The 14,859-nt window shown below is 43.1% G+C and overlaps 1 protein-coding gene across 1 annotated transcript in view; it reads left to right on the forward strand.

Moving 5' to 3' along the window:
• Positions 1-13,773, forward strand: part of klhl18 (kelch-like family member 18) — a gene marked incomplete at its 3' end in the record, with an annotated part of 26,774 nt that extends 13,001 nt beyond the window's left edge. The window contains exons 5-11 of the mRNA XM_080725380.1: positions 19-179; positions 1,892-2,028; positions 3,414-3,636; positions 4,303-4,407; positions 6,678-6,789; positions 10,170-10,324; positions 13,533-13,773. Of these exons, the coding sequence (XP_080581506.1) occupies positions 19-179; positions 1,892-2,028; positions 3,414-3,636; positions 4,303-4,407; positions 6,678-6,789; positions 10,170-10,324; positions 13,533-13,773 (1,134 nt within the window). The remainder of the gene's footprint in view (positions 1-18; positions 180-1,891; positions 2,029-3,413; positions 3,637-4,302; positions 4,408-6,677; positions 6,790-10,169; positions 10,325-13,532) is intronic.
• Between the last annotated feature and the right edge of the window lie 1,086 nt (positions 13,774-14,859).

The following is a 14,859-nucleotide window of genomic DNA, read 5'->3' on the forward strand; positions in this document are numbered from 1 at the left end:
TATTATCATGTATTCCAGGTGTTTGAGTCAGTATTATCGTGGGTTCGACACCAACGAGACGAGCGTCAGTTCCTGCTGCCAGAGCTTCTGTCCAAGATCAGACTTCCTCTCTGTCGACCTCACTTCCTGTCAGACCGCGTCCAGCAGGAAGACCTGATTCGCTGCTGTCATAAATGCAGGTGAGTGAGCATGATTCTGATTGGCTGCTGTCATAAATGTAGGTGAATGGAACTGTCAGAACATATACGTTGCAGCAGTGATCCAACTGATATGGCCATATATGGAGATCTGTATCTGTCAGTGCTTGCACACTGTTGGAGAAACATATTAAGCAGAGGCACTCTTTCAAAGGAGAGAGTAGGCCACTGTGAGTTTCTGTGTGGAACTGTCGGAAAATATATTGCTTGAATGATCAGGTACAATATATGTAATTAAAGGAGTTCGGTATAAACAACGTTGTCAGTTGTTCCCTCGTCAATATCCTAATGAATACTTTGACATTGCTGGCCCTCTTTCCAATTCAATTCAATTCAATTCAAAGGAGCTTTTTTGGCATGAGAAAGTAAGCCATTTATCATGAGAGGGAGTGGATTGTTGTCTGATTTACCCACTGTTTCAGGGTTGTGGCACGAGGCGCAGCCGAGTGCCAAACAGCCCTGCACCGTTTCGGCCGTAAATAGAGGCTGTTCGCTTCCAGAAAGGCATAGGTTCAGAGAAAAGGGGCTTTAAAGTTGGCGGATTGCATTGGATCCAAATAAATCGGCGACGATAGTACGTTCGCTAGTAAACATAGGACGCCCGCGACCAGTCATTGTTGGTTGGGGAAAGCTGTTCCGACTCCTTTCTGAAGTCCCCGGATGCGTTTGTATGGCGTATTGATCTCGGAAATGTGCCTCATTTACATGTACATCTGGGATATTGTGCCTCATTACCATGTACATCCGGGCATTTCACACAGATGAGTATTGTTGGCTGATTTACTACTGTTTTAAGCCAATCACAATCCAGTATTTGAACATGTGACTAGAACAAGTGGTAGAAACATACGTTTACATTGCCAAAGCAAGTGTCACAAATAAAATAAAAACAGTTGAAAATGGGGAACATAATACATTGGGAGGGGGTACAGCATTGTGTAAACAGAGCTATGTCGCATTGACATTTTATATATATACAGGGTATAAAGCTTTTGGAACAAGTAACAGCATTATTTTTTCTCAAAATGCATTTAAAGGTAGCAGCTCTGTTTCATACTGTATGTGCAGTTTCCCATGGAGAAGGCTGTGTAGAGTTGGCCATGAGCGAACACAGGTTGAGGCAAGCAGATGCCAACTGGTTCATTCTCTTGGCCCTGACCTTTATTGATGTTAACAGAGAAAGCTAATCTGATAGGGAACTGTTGTCTAATGAAGGTGAAGGGAAGCTCACTTCTGTCATGGTGAGGTATCTTTGGGAGGATCCTTACTACAGTTTAACAAACACAAGCTGGAAGCAGAACATCAATAGTACAGTATGGTGCAAAGGCATATACATTTATTTATGTATTGACAAACCAAAGTTGTTTTCATCTTTTGCATTGTGCTTACGAGCAGTTCTTTCATTTTTATAAGTTAGACAAAAATAAATTACCAAAAATGACAGATCACATTATGAGCTTGTAGATCTGCTGTTTTGAGACACCCGAGCACAACCAAACAACATTTTTTATTTAGTTACTGGAAAAAAGGTAGTCGACAAACATTTTTCGTCATAAGTGTGTGTGTGTGTGTGTGTGTGTGTGTGTGTGTGTGTGTGTGTGTGTGTGTGTGTGTGTGTGTGTGTGTGTGTGTGTGTGTGTGTGTGTGTGTGTGTGTGTGTGTGTGTGTGTGTGTGTGTGTGTGTGTTGTTTCAGGGATCTTGTTGATGAAGCTAAAGACTTCCACCTGATGCCAGACAGGAGACCTCATCTAGCCTTGTTTAAAACCAGACAGAGATGCTGCACCTCCATTAATGGACTGATCTACGCTGTAGGAGGCCTTAACAGCTCTGGTATGAATACTGTACTTTATACTGTACTCTATACTGTCTATTAATGGACTGATCTATGCTGTAGGAGGCCTTAACAGTTCTGGTATGATCTATACTGTACTTTATACTGTACTCTATCTATACTGTCCATTAATGGACTGATCTATGCTGTAGGAGGACTAAACAGCTCTGGTATGATCTATACTGTACTTTATACTGTACATACTGTCCATTAATGGACTGATCTATGCTGTAGGAGGACTCAACAGCTCTGGTACGGCTGTTGCTTGCTCGCATTAGTCTAATCTGAACAACTGGCTGCCTGGTTGGTGGTTGTGTTGTGTGTGTGTGGGGGGGGGGGGGAAGAGATGAATACAAGTCACAAGTCAGGTTGTCTTTTGTTTCTTCTTTTACTAGCGCGTCAAGGAACTGATAGGCGTTAAAATTATATATATATATATTTATATTATTTTTGGGGGGTAGCCTGGAACCGCCACTTTCTTATCGGTTCCAGCTTGGTACCGAACAGGGGTTCCCAAACCTTTTTATCTTAGGGCACCCCTATAAATATTATTTTCATCCGAGGCACCCCTACATTATTATATTCCTAATGTTCACTCCCAGCACCTTATATTTATATTTATAGCATATTTTACCCATTATGTTGGGAGGAAAGCGAGATAACAGCCATTTTGGTTAGAACTCACTGGAAATAACTTTGTACTTTAAGTTTAAAATGATACTAAATGTATTTTTGTCCAAATACATTTAAAATATTATCAAATGATCTCACGGCACCCCAGGGTGCCCCGTCACCCACTTTGAACACCACTGCTGTAGCAGACGCTCTTATGACTGAAGCAGAAGCAAGGTGATCTCCTACACAAAGCAGAGAGACTGGGGTGTCCCAGTAAACCAGGATCACCAGTAACCCAGCAACCAGTAAGACTCCCTAATCGGGAGATCACATACACAAACTTTAGAAGGCAATGGTAGGCAAAAATGTGTTTTGCAAGAATCGGCCTCATGGTGGCGCTAGAAGAGGGCCATGTGAGAAATGAGGGGTGGAGGTTGTGGTTTGGCAGCCAAGGAGCGTGTGAGCAAAGTTTGGCATGGATCGGGGCAACGGTGGCGGAGATATGAGTAGGGGGAAAGTGTGTCCTGACGTGACGTGACGAGACTGACTGCTGGTGGAGGTTTTGATAGTAACTGCGACCTGATGGTTGCAATTACTATCAAAATGCTATGGACATTGAAACCATAGTTTACCAGGTAAACCATGACCTCGGACTAAATAACCTACCGTCTAAAGTTTGCTGTTGTGTTCAAAAGAAACAAGCCTAACTAAGGAAAACATCAGATAATCTTGGTATAATTTCATGTGTTTTATTTTTTCCACTCGGCAGGTGATTCTCTAAACGTGGTGGAAGTGTTCGATCCCGTGGGCAACGTCTGGGAGCGCTGCCAGCCAATGAGCACGTCCCGGAGCCGGGTGGGCGTGGCCGTCATCAACGGGCTGCTGTACGCCATTGGCGGGTACGACGGCCAATCACGTCTGAGCACGGTGGAGGTGTACAACCCTGAGACGGACGCCTGGACGCGAGTGTCCTCTATGAACACCCAGAGGAGGTAACAGCACCCTCTACTGGCTGATAGACAACACTACCTCCCTCTGTCTGTCTGTATGGACACCCAGAGGAGGTAACAGCACCCTCTACTGGCTGATAGACACCCCACATCCCTCTGTCTGTCTGTATGAACACCCAGAGGAGGTACAATTTACTTTTTAAGCATTTAATCCAGAGAGACTTATCATAAGCAAGATAATAAATCAACATCAATGCATAGAAATAGTAATCTAAAAAAACCATAGGTAGAACAAGCACCTATTCAGTAAAAAAGAAAGATTTGTTTTATTAAAAAAAAAAAACTGCCCCACCCGAAGAATCATGACTGTCCCATGCAAAGGGGGACAGTCCCACATGTGTGTAACACAAGACCGCTCTAAACAAGGATTTATTATACAGAAACATCAACCTTCTGAAATGTACACAGTGATGATTTTTTCACCAGTTTGAATCTATTTAAATGGATGTATGATATATGGTTCCATGCCTAGTGCCTTACGGCAGCCAATCAGATGGTTCCATGCCTAGTGCCTTACGGCAGCCAATCAGATGGTTCCATGCCTAGTGCCTTACGGCAGCCAATCAGATGGTTCCATGCCTAGTGCCTTACGGCAGCCAATCAGAGAAGCCCTGGTGTGATCCATTAACCCTGTGTTGTCCTTCCCAGTGCCATGGGAACAGCAGTGATTGACGGGCGGATCTACGTGTGTGGAGGATACGATGGGAAGTCCTCTCTGAACTCTGTGGAGTGTTACTATCCTGAGACTGACAGGTGAGTGTCTGTCTGTCTGTCTGTCTGTCACTCTCCTGAGACGGACAGGTCAGTGTCTGTCTGTCTGTCACTCTCCTGAGACGGACAGGTCAGTGTCTGTCTGTCTGTCTGTCTGTCACTCTCCTGAGACTGACAGGTCAGTGTCTGTCTGTCTGTCTGTCTGTCACTCACTGTCCATTTAGGGCGGCCTTACACTAGCAGATAATCGGGTAGCATTAAACCCTACAGGATAATTGATTCAGATTCTCTGACCAGATAATCTAAACGCACTCACACTTGCCGTTTTGAAAAGTCGGGCGCTCCGCACGCTACAGGATTCTATTCCGATTGAGTCGGGCTCGAATACAGCAATAATACATAATATACAGTAATGAATGCAAAATGCCACGGGGGATGTTCTGAGAGCTGTGCCTTGCAACACACACGCACATACGAACAAACAAACACATTAATGTTATCCACTCACTCAACACAACATCGCCTCACTCAACGAAAAAAAGAAAAAAAGCTTCAATATGGAAGTTGTGTCCCATTTTGATGATAATAAGTTCACTTTGACACGTTTCATGTCCATCTATGGATCAACTCTGACATCCCCTCTCTCTCTCCACTGCTATACTAGTCAAGCTGCACGTTCTGTCTGCTTCATGGTGCCTGATTTATGATTAGTCGTATGACTGTGTAGCGCACAGAACATATCAGATCTCCAAGACCAAACGGTGTTCCTCCGCGCCACGTTGTAGGCTTGTAGATCAGGCTAGATCAGGCTGAGTGAGTGAGAGAGTCAGAGAGGGAGAGATGGAGAGAGAAAAAGAGGGAGATCTGTTAGTGTTGCTATTCTGTGTGTGTGTGTGTGTGTGTGTGTGTGTGTGTGTGTGTGTGTGTGTGTGTGTGTGTGTGTGTGTGTGTGTGTGTGTGTGTGTGTGTGTGTGTGTGTGTGTGTGTGTGTATGTGTGTGAGAGATTAGTGGAGCTGCCTCTGGTGTTGTGATCGTGAACATCCTTGACCTTTAAGAAGTAGTTTGCCAGGTACATGGGTATCTTAGTGGTGTAGTGTATCTTGTAGACCAGTATTTAGTCAGGTACATGGGTATCTTAGTGGTGTAGTGTATCTTGTACACCAGTATTTAGTCAGGTACATGGGTATCTTAGTGGTGTAGTGTATCTTGTACACCAGTATTTAGTCAGGTACATGTGTATCTTAGTGGTTTAGTGTATCTTGTAGACCAGTATTTAGTCAGGTACATGGGTATCTTAGTGGTGTAGTGTATCTTGTACACCAGTATTTAGTCAGGTACATGGGTATCTTAGTGGTGTAGTGTATCTTGTACACCAGTATTTAGTCAGGTACATGTGTATCTTAGTGGTTTAGTGTATCTTGTAGACCAGTATTTAGTCAGGTACATGGGTATCTTAGTGGTGTAGTGTATCTTGTACACCAGTATTTAGTCAGGTACATGGGTATCTTAGTGGTGTAGTGTATCTTGTACACCAGTATTTAGTCAGGTACATGGGTATCTTAGTGGTGTAGTGTATCTTGTACACCAGTATTTAGTCAGGTACATGTGTATCTTAGTGGTTTAGTGTATCTTGTAGACCAGTATTTAGTCAGGTACATGGGTATCTTAGTGGTGTAGTGTATCTTGTAGACCAGTATTTAGTCAGGTACATGGGAATCTTGGAGGTGTAGTGTATCTTGTACACCAGTATTTAGTCAGGTACATGGGTATCTTAGTGGTGTAGTGTATCTTGTAGACCAGTATTTAGTCAGGTACATGGGTATCTTAGTGGTGTAGTGTATCTTGTAGACCAGTATTTAGTCAGGTACATGTGTATCTTAGTGGTTTAGTGTATCTTGTAGACCAGTATTTAGTCAGGTACATGGGTATCTTAGTGGTGTAGTGTATCTTGTAGACCAGTATTTAGTCAGGTACATGGGTATCTTAGTGGTGTAGTGTATCTTGTAGACCAGTATTTAGTCAGGTACATGGGTATCTTGGAGGTGTAGTGTATCTTGTACACCAGGCCCATTGCAAGATGCTGTACTCTGTCAGCTACTGTGAGCCACCCCACGCTTATATAGTGATAAGCGGTAAGGTGGTGGACCTGAGAAGGAAGACCAAGCATGACCCTAATCAGTTTGTTCTGGGTTGTTTGGAGCTTTAACTTGAAGGCAATTGGGGCATCGCGATACCAAACGAGGACTCCATAGTCAAGGAGGTACTAGAGTGTGTGTCATTATTAATAATGAGTTGTTTACATTGTTTACAGATGGATGATGCTAACAGAGATGACTGCCAGTCGCAGTGCTGCAGGCGTCACAGTGTTTGACGGGAGGATATTCGTCTCTGGAGGACATGATGGACTACAGATCTTCAACACGGTCTGTTTAACTGTCTGTCTGTCTGTCTGTCTGTCTGTCCATCCAACACTGCATTACCAAATAGAGATGGACCGATTGCAAAATTCTTGGCCGATACCGAGGTCTGACCTGCCAAAACCGATTTTTCCGATACCGATTTCTTTAGCTAAGAACCAGAAAATAGGGTTGCTCCAATACCCTTTTTTCAGGCCAAGTAGGCCTACAAGACTTCAATTTGAGTACCAATAAGCTAGAAGAACACTAATGCCAAATCAATCACAATAGTACAATATCCAAAATCACAGACAATATCCAGTCTAACATGACCGTCTGGACTAGGCAGGAGGAAAGCAGGTGACACATGCTTTTTTCCCCCTTCTTTTTGGAGACGACATTGACACAGGATTATGGAATATATCCTTACATTGCAAAGGTAATCAGCACCACCTGTATTCTGTAGGCTGCCACTAAGTAGACTGGCTGCTACTTGCTAATGTTTACTTTAGTCACAGGACCAGAGCATCATGCTGTGCAGTGCCATAGACACAATCTGCATAAAACCGGTATTTATGTCAGTGACCTGCCGGTCTATGCTTCTATGTCAGCAATCTGGCCAGCCATCGTCAAAGAAAAGGTCCTTTTCACTTAACTGGAGCTCAGTTGGTCTGTTCTTGAGAGACTACTATGTCAGTGGTTCTCAAACCTTTTCATGTGAAGGACCCCCAAAATGATATTTATTTGGCCACGGACCCCCATCTCAAAATATTTAGTTCCAGGGACCACCAAGAAGCAACATTTTTGTATATATTCAAAGATTTGCACACATTTTCACGACTTTTTCAAAAATAGCAGATATACAAGCTCACGGCGCGGCACTTAGTTGAAGCATTCAATAATCCCAGGCCTAATGCCTCATTCACACTACAGATATATAGTTGAACGTTTTGCTTGGTAATTCAATGTAATCTCAATGGAAACCAGCTTTATGCCTCATTCACACTACAGATATATAGTTGAACGTTTTGCTTGGTAATTCAATGTAATCTCAATGGAAACCAGCTTTAAAGGCTGGGCATGTCGGCTGTCCTTGGAATCCAGCCTTTAAAGCTGGTTTCCATTGAGATTACATTGAATTACCAAGCAAAACGTTCAACTATATATCTGTAGTGTGAATGAGGCATAAGGAATGGTTGTTTGAATGATAAGCAAACACAACAAATCTAGAACACAGCACTGCTTAGGAGAGATAACGGGCACATTTTTTAAATGTTATGTATTTATTGGTTTCATTTTACGCTCTCAAGAGGTAAAGATATAATAAGTGTCCATTTGGTTACCAACACTCCGTCATTTAGCTGGGGACCACCTGGGACCCCCTCCAGGACCACTGGTTGAGAACCACTGTTTTAAGTATATACTGTATTATGTTCAACTTGAGTATTATAAAATACAATGTAAGTTCATTCAATGAACATGGAGACAAGTCATTATAAAAATGCACACACAAACTGACCATTAATGTATGTATCCACTTAAAGGACAACTTTAGTGTTTTACAACAAGGGTTCATATTTTAGATGAAAAGATGAGTGTTAAAATGTTTTCATTTAAAGGAGCAATAGTCAACTTTTTCGTGAAAAACGGATGGAAAATAGCTTTATATATGTGTTTCAATTCAAAAATGACCACAAAAACCATTTTGGCCATTGTCTGGCCGACACTTTGTTTACATCCTAGTCTAACACTATCAAAAAATAGACTAGAATGTAAACAAAGTGTCGGTCCGACAATGGCCAAAATGAATCTTATTTTATCATTATTTTAAGCTTTTTGTGGTCATCTTTGAATTGAAACACATATATGAAGCTTATTTTTTCATAACATATTTTCGAAACAAGTTGACTATAGCTCCTTTAATGCTTTCTATTGTTTGGCCATTTTAGTATTTAGATTTCAATGTTTGGGAGCATGCGTAGCTAAATATGTCTTTTTAGACACAATAAGCCGGCAACGTCCTCATTACTATTTACACCAGCCCCCATAAGTCACATCTGACCATGAAAGATTGCAGTGCATCTTGGGAATGGGTTTATTGTGTCTAAAAAGACATATTTAGCCACTTGCATGCATGCCCCCAACCTGGAGGCATGCAAATCAAAATCGTTAAAATCACTAAAACAATAGAAAGCAGTAAATGAAAACATTTTTCTTCTCTTTTCTCTAATGACTGTCTAAAATATGAACTCTTGTTGTAAAAAAAAAAAAAAAAAAGTCCTTGCTGCAAAGCTGTACATTCATGTCCCACTGGGGACTCGAACTGAACCCTGGTCCCTGACATGTTCACCGCTGAGCCAATAGAGCCAACCTGCTGACTGAGGGGAGGCAGTACCACTAGTCCACCACTAGGTGTCCTACCACACCACAGCATGTAAACACATCTCAACTGAAGAGCAGGCAGACCAATAAGATCACTTATAAGGGATTGGTTGAATGCTTGATTCTGATTGGTCAATGGCTGAATCCAGCGGTGTGTTATTTGTGGATAATGATAGACCTCTGTCTAATCAGTCTTTTATTTTTACATTTTTGTAATGTTTTATCCCACAATATCCTAAGCTGTAATCCTGGGCTCTGCTCTCCCTCTGCCAACCTGGGCAGAGCCCTGAACTGAGCTCATGCTTCCTTCAGTGCATGAGGAGTGAGCAGCCTGCTTCTTATCACCTGACAGGATGGAGTTTCCCCGCGTGGAAGGAAGACGTTATTCCAACCAGTTTCTTTCCCCTCCATCAGGCGCCCCGGCTGGCCAGGGGGAGGCAGTATAGAGACCAGGATTACTGCATGTTTTATTGTGAGGGTATCTACCCTAGGAGACACGGGGAGAACTTGCAAACTCCACACAGAAAGGCCCTTTCTCCAACCCCACCTAGGGTGTGGGCGCTGATGACGTGGAGGAGAGAACACGCCCACAGCACCCATAGCGTCCCCCGGTGGGAATTCACCCTTTGCTAGCCCTCTGGTTGGTCAATGATTGACCAACCAGCAGGCTCTATCTGCCTTGTCCCGCCCTGGTTCTGCCTTTTTTATGTTGAATTTGCTAAAACATCATTTTTGGAGGTATAAAGACATTTAAAAAAATGCTGAGTCACTATACTGCCACTGAGCAGCCCAATTTTACTGAAGTTTGAAATTAGGCGGACTAAAACTATGTTGTCCAGGGACCCCACAGAAGCAAATATTTGAGTTACAAAAGTTTGCACAATTTGTTAAGTTTTTTAAAAGAAAATAGCAATTTCCAAGCTTGTAAATCTGCTACTGTATGTTTGAATAGCCAAGGTATAAAATAATGGTTACAGGGGTTACAAAGTGGATTTAAAGAGTGTAATGTCCCTCCCGTCCTGCAGGTGGAGCACTACAACCACCACACAGACCGGTGGCATCCTGTTCCCTCCATGCTCAACAAGCGCTGCCGGCACGGCGCGGCGGCGCTGGGCAGCCACGTGTACGTAGCGGGAGGATACGACGGGTCAGGGTTCCTCAGTGGAGCAGAGGTCTACAGGTACAGAGATTTCAAAATCGACTTATATAGTTGACTGCCAGCCTTTGTCGGACCATGTGTGTGCACGTCGTTCACAGCTTCATAAAGATGCTCCGTTCTCTAGTAAACCGGCGCTTTGTTTACACAGTGAGAAAACAGTCCCATTTGAGCGACGGACATATTCGTTTCCGGTCTCCGGTTGCCATGGTAATATGGTCTGTCGTTCATATGGGACCGGTCGCACTGTCTCTGGAGTACATAGAGATGACTGATCTGGTTCCTTGGGCCTGGCGGAGAAAAACAGATGCTTTTTCCCTGAATTTTACTTTTTTACTTGAAGCTCTCAATGTTCTGGCACCTCTTATGACTGCCTGCCTAGATATGATCCTAGATATGTTCAATGTTCTGGCACCTTCCCACCTCTATGACTGCCTGCCTAGATTAGATATGTTCCAAACCACTGGCTCCCAAAAAGTGGGTCGGGACCCATTTGTGGGTCACGAGTAAAAACCTGAGTAAAAACACCCATTTTCTATTTCAAATAGAAATGTTTTAAATAATTGTTAGTGCTGTCAATCGATTAAAATATTTAATCTGATTAATCACATGATTGTGCATAGTTAATTTTTTGTGTAATCACTATAACGCGCACTGCGCCGTCGCCGATATTGGGTTAAATTAATATAACGTACGTACTATTGTGGTGTTAAGACACTCGTGTAGTCCACTAGGCTGCATGCTTACTTTACAGAATAAATGGTAATAATGTTTCCACAGTGAACCAAATGCTGCTGGGCTTGGTGGTGTGTGCGTGTGTGCCGCGTGTGTGTGCATGTGTGTGTGGTCTGTGTGGGACGCGGACTGCGGAGTCTCTTCTATTGGCTTTCCTTTCGTTGTTAGGTCGTATTCGGGTTGTTCTATTCGTGAAATCGGGGCGTTTCGAGAATAATTAAGGGCGTTTTATTTAAATTTCAGCCTGTGCATTTATCAACGCTGGGATCAAATGTACGTCAGGTGTGTCTGTTTAGGACGTGTTCGTAAATGCCACTTGAACGTTGCCCGACGCAAAATTTGGGGGAAAAAATAGGCTGTTTTTTACACTCCATTGATAAATGAGGGCCAAGGAGCATGCTACTGAAGTAGTGAAAATAGCCGATCTACAAGCTTGCAAAGCTGTGCAAAGTGGCACGTTGTATGCTTATAGATCTGCTAGTTTGGGTCCTGGGCAAACACATCTAATCTCTCTTTTGGGTCTGGACCTGAACAGTTTGTGAACCACTGTTCCATAGCGCCCCCCTCAGGTCATCTAGTGCAGAGCTGCCCCACGTGGCTACAATCAGTGGTGTGATATGGATTTAAGAAGTGGTGCCCCTCTAAATTCATGACATGATGATTCATGTGTGTGCATGTGAGGCGCACGTGCGGGCAGCTAAATAAGTCTGGGCTCGCCGAGCCCAACCGAGCCCACGGCATCTCACCCCTGGCTACAATGACATACGGTGAAGCAGCTTTCTGCTTCTATGGGCAGACAGCTTGGAATAAACTCTTATTACACCTAAGACAGGCAGCCTCTGTGGATAGCTTTAAAGCACAGCTCAACACCTGTTCCTTCACTCTTGCTTTTAGTTGAGTTTAAATCTCTGTGCACGTTTTTAATGTTGTTTTATGTTTATACTTTACAGCACTACTTTAACACTTCCCCTTCCCTCAATGACCATACATGAAGCTAGATAGCATTTTTAGGTTTTAGACGTTTTTTACTGATTAGGTGCATGGTCTACCCATGTTATTGTTTTTTCCTAGATTGATATTCATATGCATTTGTTATATTGTTGTTGATGTACTGACATATTATCTTGCTTATTATAGTGATGTATTCAGTGTTTCCCCTACATGCATTAAGCAGCGGCGGGCCGCCGCTGCTTCAAATCCGGCCGCCACTGTATGATTTTCACTTTTTTTTCCTTTTTTTTAAGATTTTTTTTTTTTTTTTTTTAAGATTTTTTTCCCCCCACAACAATGTAGCGCTCATGTGAAGCATATCGTTCTAACTTCTCTCGCTTACATACGGTTGGAAGGAGATGTATATGTCTAGTTTCTCCCCCTCCCCTCTCATTCATCCAGTCAGTCAGTCAGGCAGCTGCCTCGTCGCGCTGAGCACCTCGGATTCTGAGCTGACTACGTCTTTGCCCCTCGTTAGCATATTTGCTACTGGTGTGTACAATTATAAGATTTGGGATGTGGATAAAAGCAGTGTCTCAGCGACGGGTCTGAATCATGTAGTTTACCGCTGTTGGGCAATAGTAGGCTTAATTACTTGTCGCATGCTAATGAGAGCTAAGTGCTAACACGGTTGTCATTCACTCACTGGTTAGATGTGGAATAGAAACGAGGGATGCATCACCAACACTGTCATTAGGCAACAAACATTGTTGACTAGAAAATAAACTTTGCTACATGCACACAGTGTGTAGCAGTGGTGTAAAGTAACTAGTATAGTAGTCTACATTTACTTTACAAGTACTGTACTTAAGTACTTCTACTCCACTACATTTATGACATGATGGCTATATGCAAATAGCCGATCTACAAGCTCACAAAGTGACGTGTTGTGAGCTTGTAGAGCTTGTAGATCTGCTATTTTTATAGGATTTAATTTTTTTTATACATTTGGAAACTGTTATTATGATTACTGAGAACTTTTAGTACTTAAGTTTATTTTGACACCAATACCTTTGTACCTTTACTTATTCCACTACATATTTTATTCCAGACATCTACTTGTAAGTTGTAACACAGTATGTCTACATTAGAATGTTGATACTGTACTTTTTCCACCACTGGTGAGTAGGATTGGTTCTCAAAGTGGGGTCCGGGGACCCCGAGGGGTCCTTGAGGGAGTTCCAGGGGGTCCCTAGGCCCCAGCCAAATGATAAATAGTTATGAACCAAATAGACCCTTATGGGTCTGTAGCGCAGAAGCAAATGGCCCCGTTCAAACCGTGACTTAGTTATTGTAAGTCACTCTGGATTAAAAGCGTCTGCTAAATGCCTAAACTGTAAACTGTACTTTTTAATTTCTTTTCTGCTTCATTGTTAAGCCTTTGTACTTTTTCTTTTAAAGCACTTGTACTTCACTTTTTGCTAACCTGTGAATTTGACGTCATGTAAGTCCTGCCATGAACTGAAGTCATGTCCTATACAAATAAAGTGTATTATTATTCTTCCAGCTCGCTGGCGGGTCAGTGGAGCCACCTGGTGTCCATGAACACGCGGCGCAGCCGCGTCTCCCTGGTGGCGGCGTCGGCGCGGCTCTACGCCGTGGGCGGATACGACGGCCAATCAAACCTCTGCTCCGTGGAGATGTACGACCCCGAGGCCGCCTCGGCCAATCACTGGACCTTCATGGCACCCATGGTCTGCCACGAGGGGGGGGTGGGGGTGGGCTGCATCCCCCTCAACCCCGCCTAGAGGGGGGAGGGGGGTGGGGGGGGGGCTAGAAAAGATAAAACGAACCCCAACGCGGTTCAGTTGTGTTGTTGTTTCCGGTGGTTTTCAGCCAGTGGTCCTTGAGGGGGGTTCCAACCAGGCAAGGAATATTTAGGAGGAAGGGAAACGCGTGACGTCGGGGATGCGCCATGGAGCGGCCATGACACCTCACCATGGGAGCCAGAACTCACTCCGGAGGTACCATGAAATTAGGGCTGGGACTTTAACTGATTAATTGCGATTAATTAATTACAGGAAATGAACGCGATTTAAAAAAATGAACGCATTTTAATCGCACATAGTTTTTGCACCACAGAACCTTCAGTTTCGGGCATACCGATCATAGCGATGCACCAACCAAGAAGAGACAACAAACGCAAAGGGAGAAGTAGCCAATCAGAGCGCTTTGCTTGGCCCAGTGGATGCCAAATTTAGATTTAAAAAACTCAATCGTTGATTCACTCGTACAACAAAATGTGTTTTACTTAAAAAAAAAAAAAATGCTTCTCAGGTCAAATATTAATATGCGATTAAAATGCGATCAATTGCGATTAATTCATTACAAAGCCTGTAATTAATTTGATAATTTTTTTTAATGGCATCCCAGCCTAGATGAAATACATGACAGTGAATGGAGACCAGCTCATGAACGACTGAGACCTTTGTCATATAAATCTGTTCAGGAATATAAAAGAAGACATATCACAGGTATTTTTTACAATCACTTGCTTTTCTATGTGCAGTTGTGTGCACAGCACATAATGAATTAATAATAGTTTCTGTCTCGGAAGTATAGATTTGGTTCCCAGACAGGAAACGGTGGACAGTCTCGCGATACTTGGCGCGTTCAGAAACAGGCTTTGTGCTCTTTAGATACCTCTATAAAATGACACATCGAAAATTGTGACATGTCTTCTTTTATTTTCCTGAGCTGAGTATGTTATAAATGTCATCAGGGACATTCTGGCCGTTGGGAAAAGCGGGACAACTCCCGAACGGCCGGTTCATTCCCGGCCGGTCCAGGCCGGCCATTAGGAAAAAAATAAAAATAAAATGTCGGCCTTCGTT

This window comes from Nannobrachium achirus, assembly GCF_963921795.1.
Source record: "Nannobrachium achirus genome assembly, chromosome: 5".
Lineage (NCBI taxonomy): Eukaryota > Metazoa > Chordata > Actinopteri > Myctophiformes > Myctophidae > Nannobrachium > Nannobrachium achirus.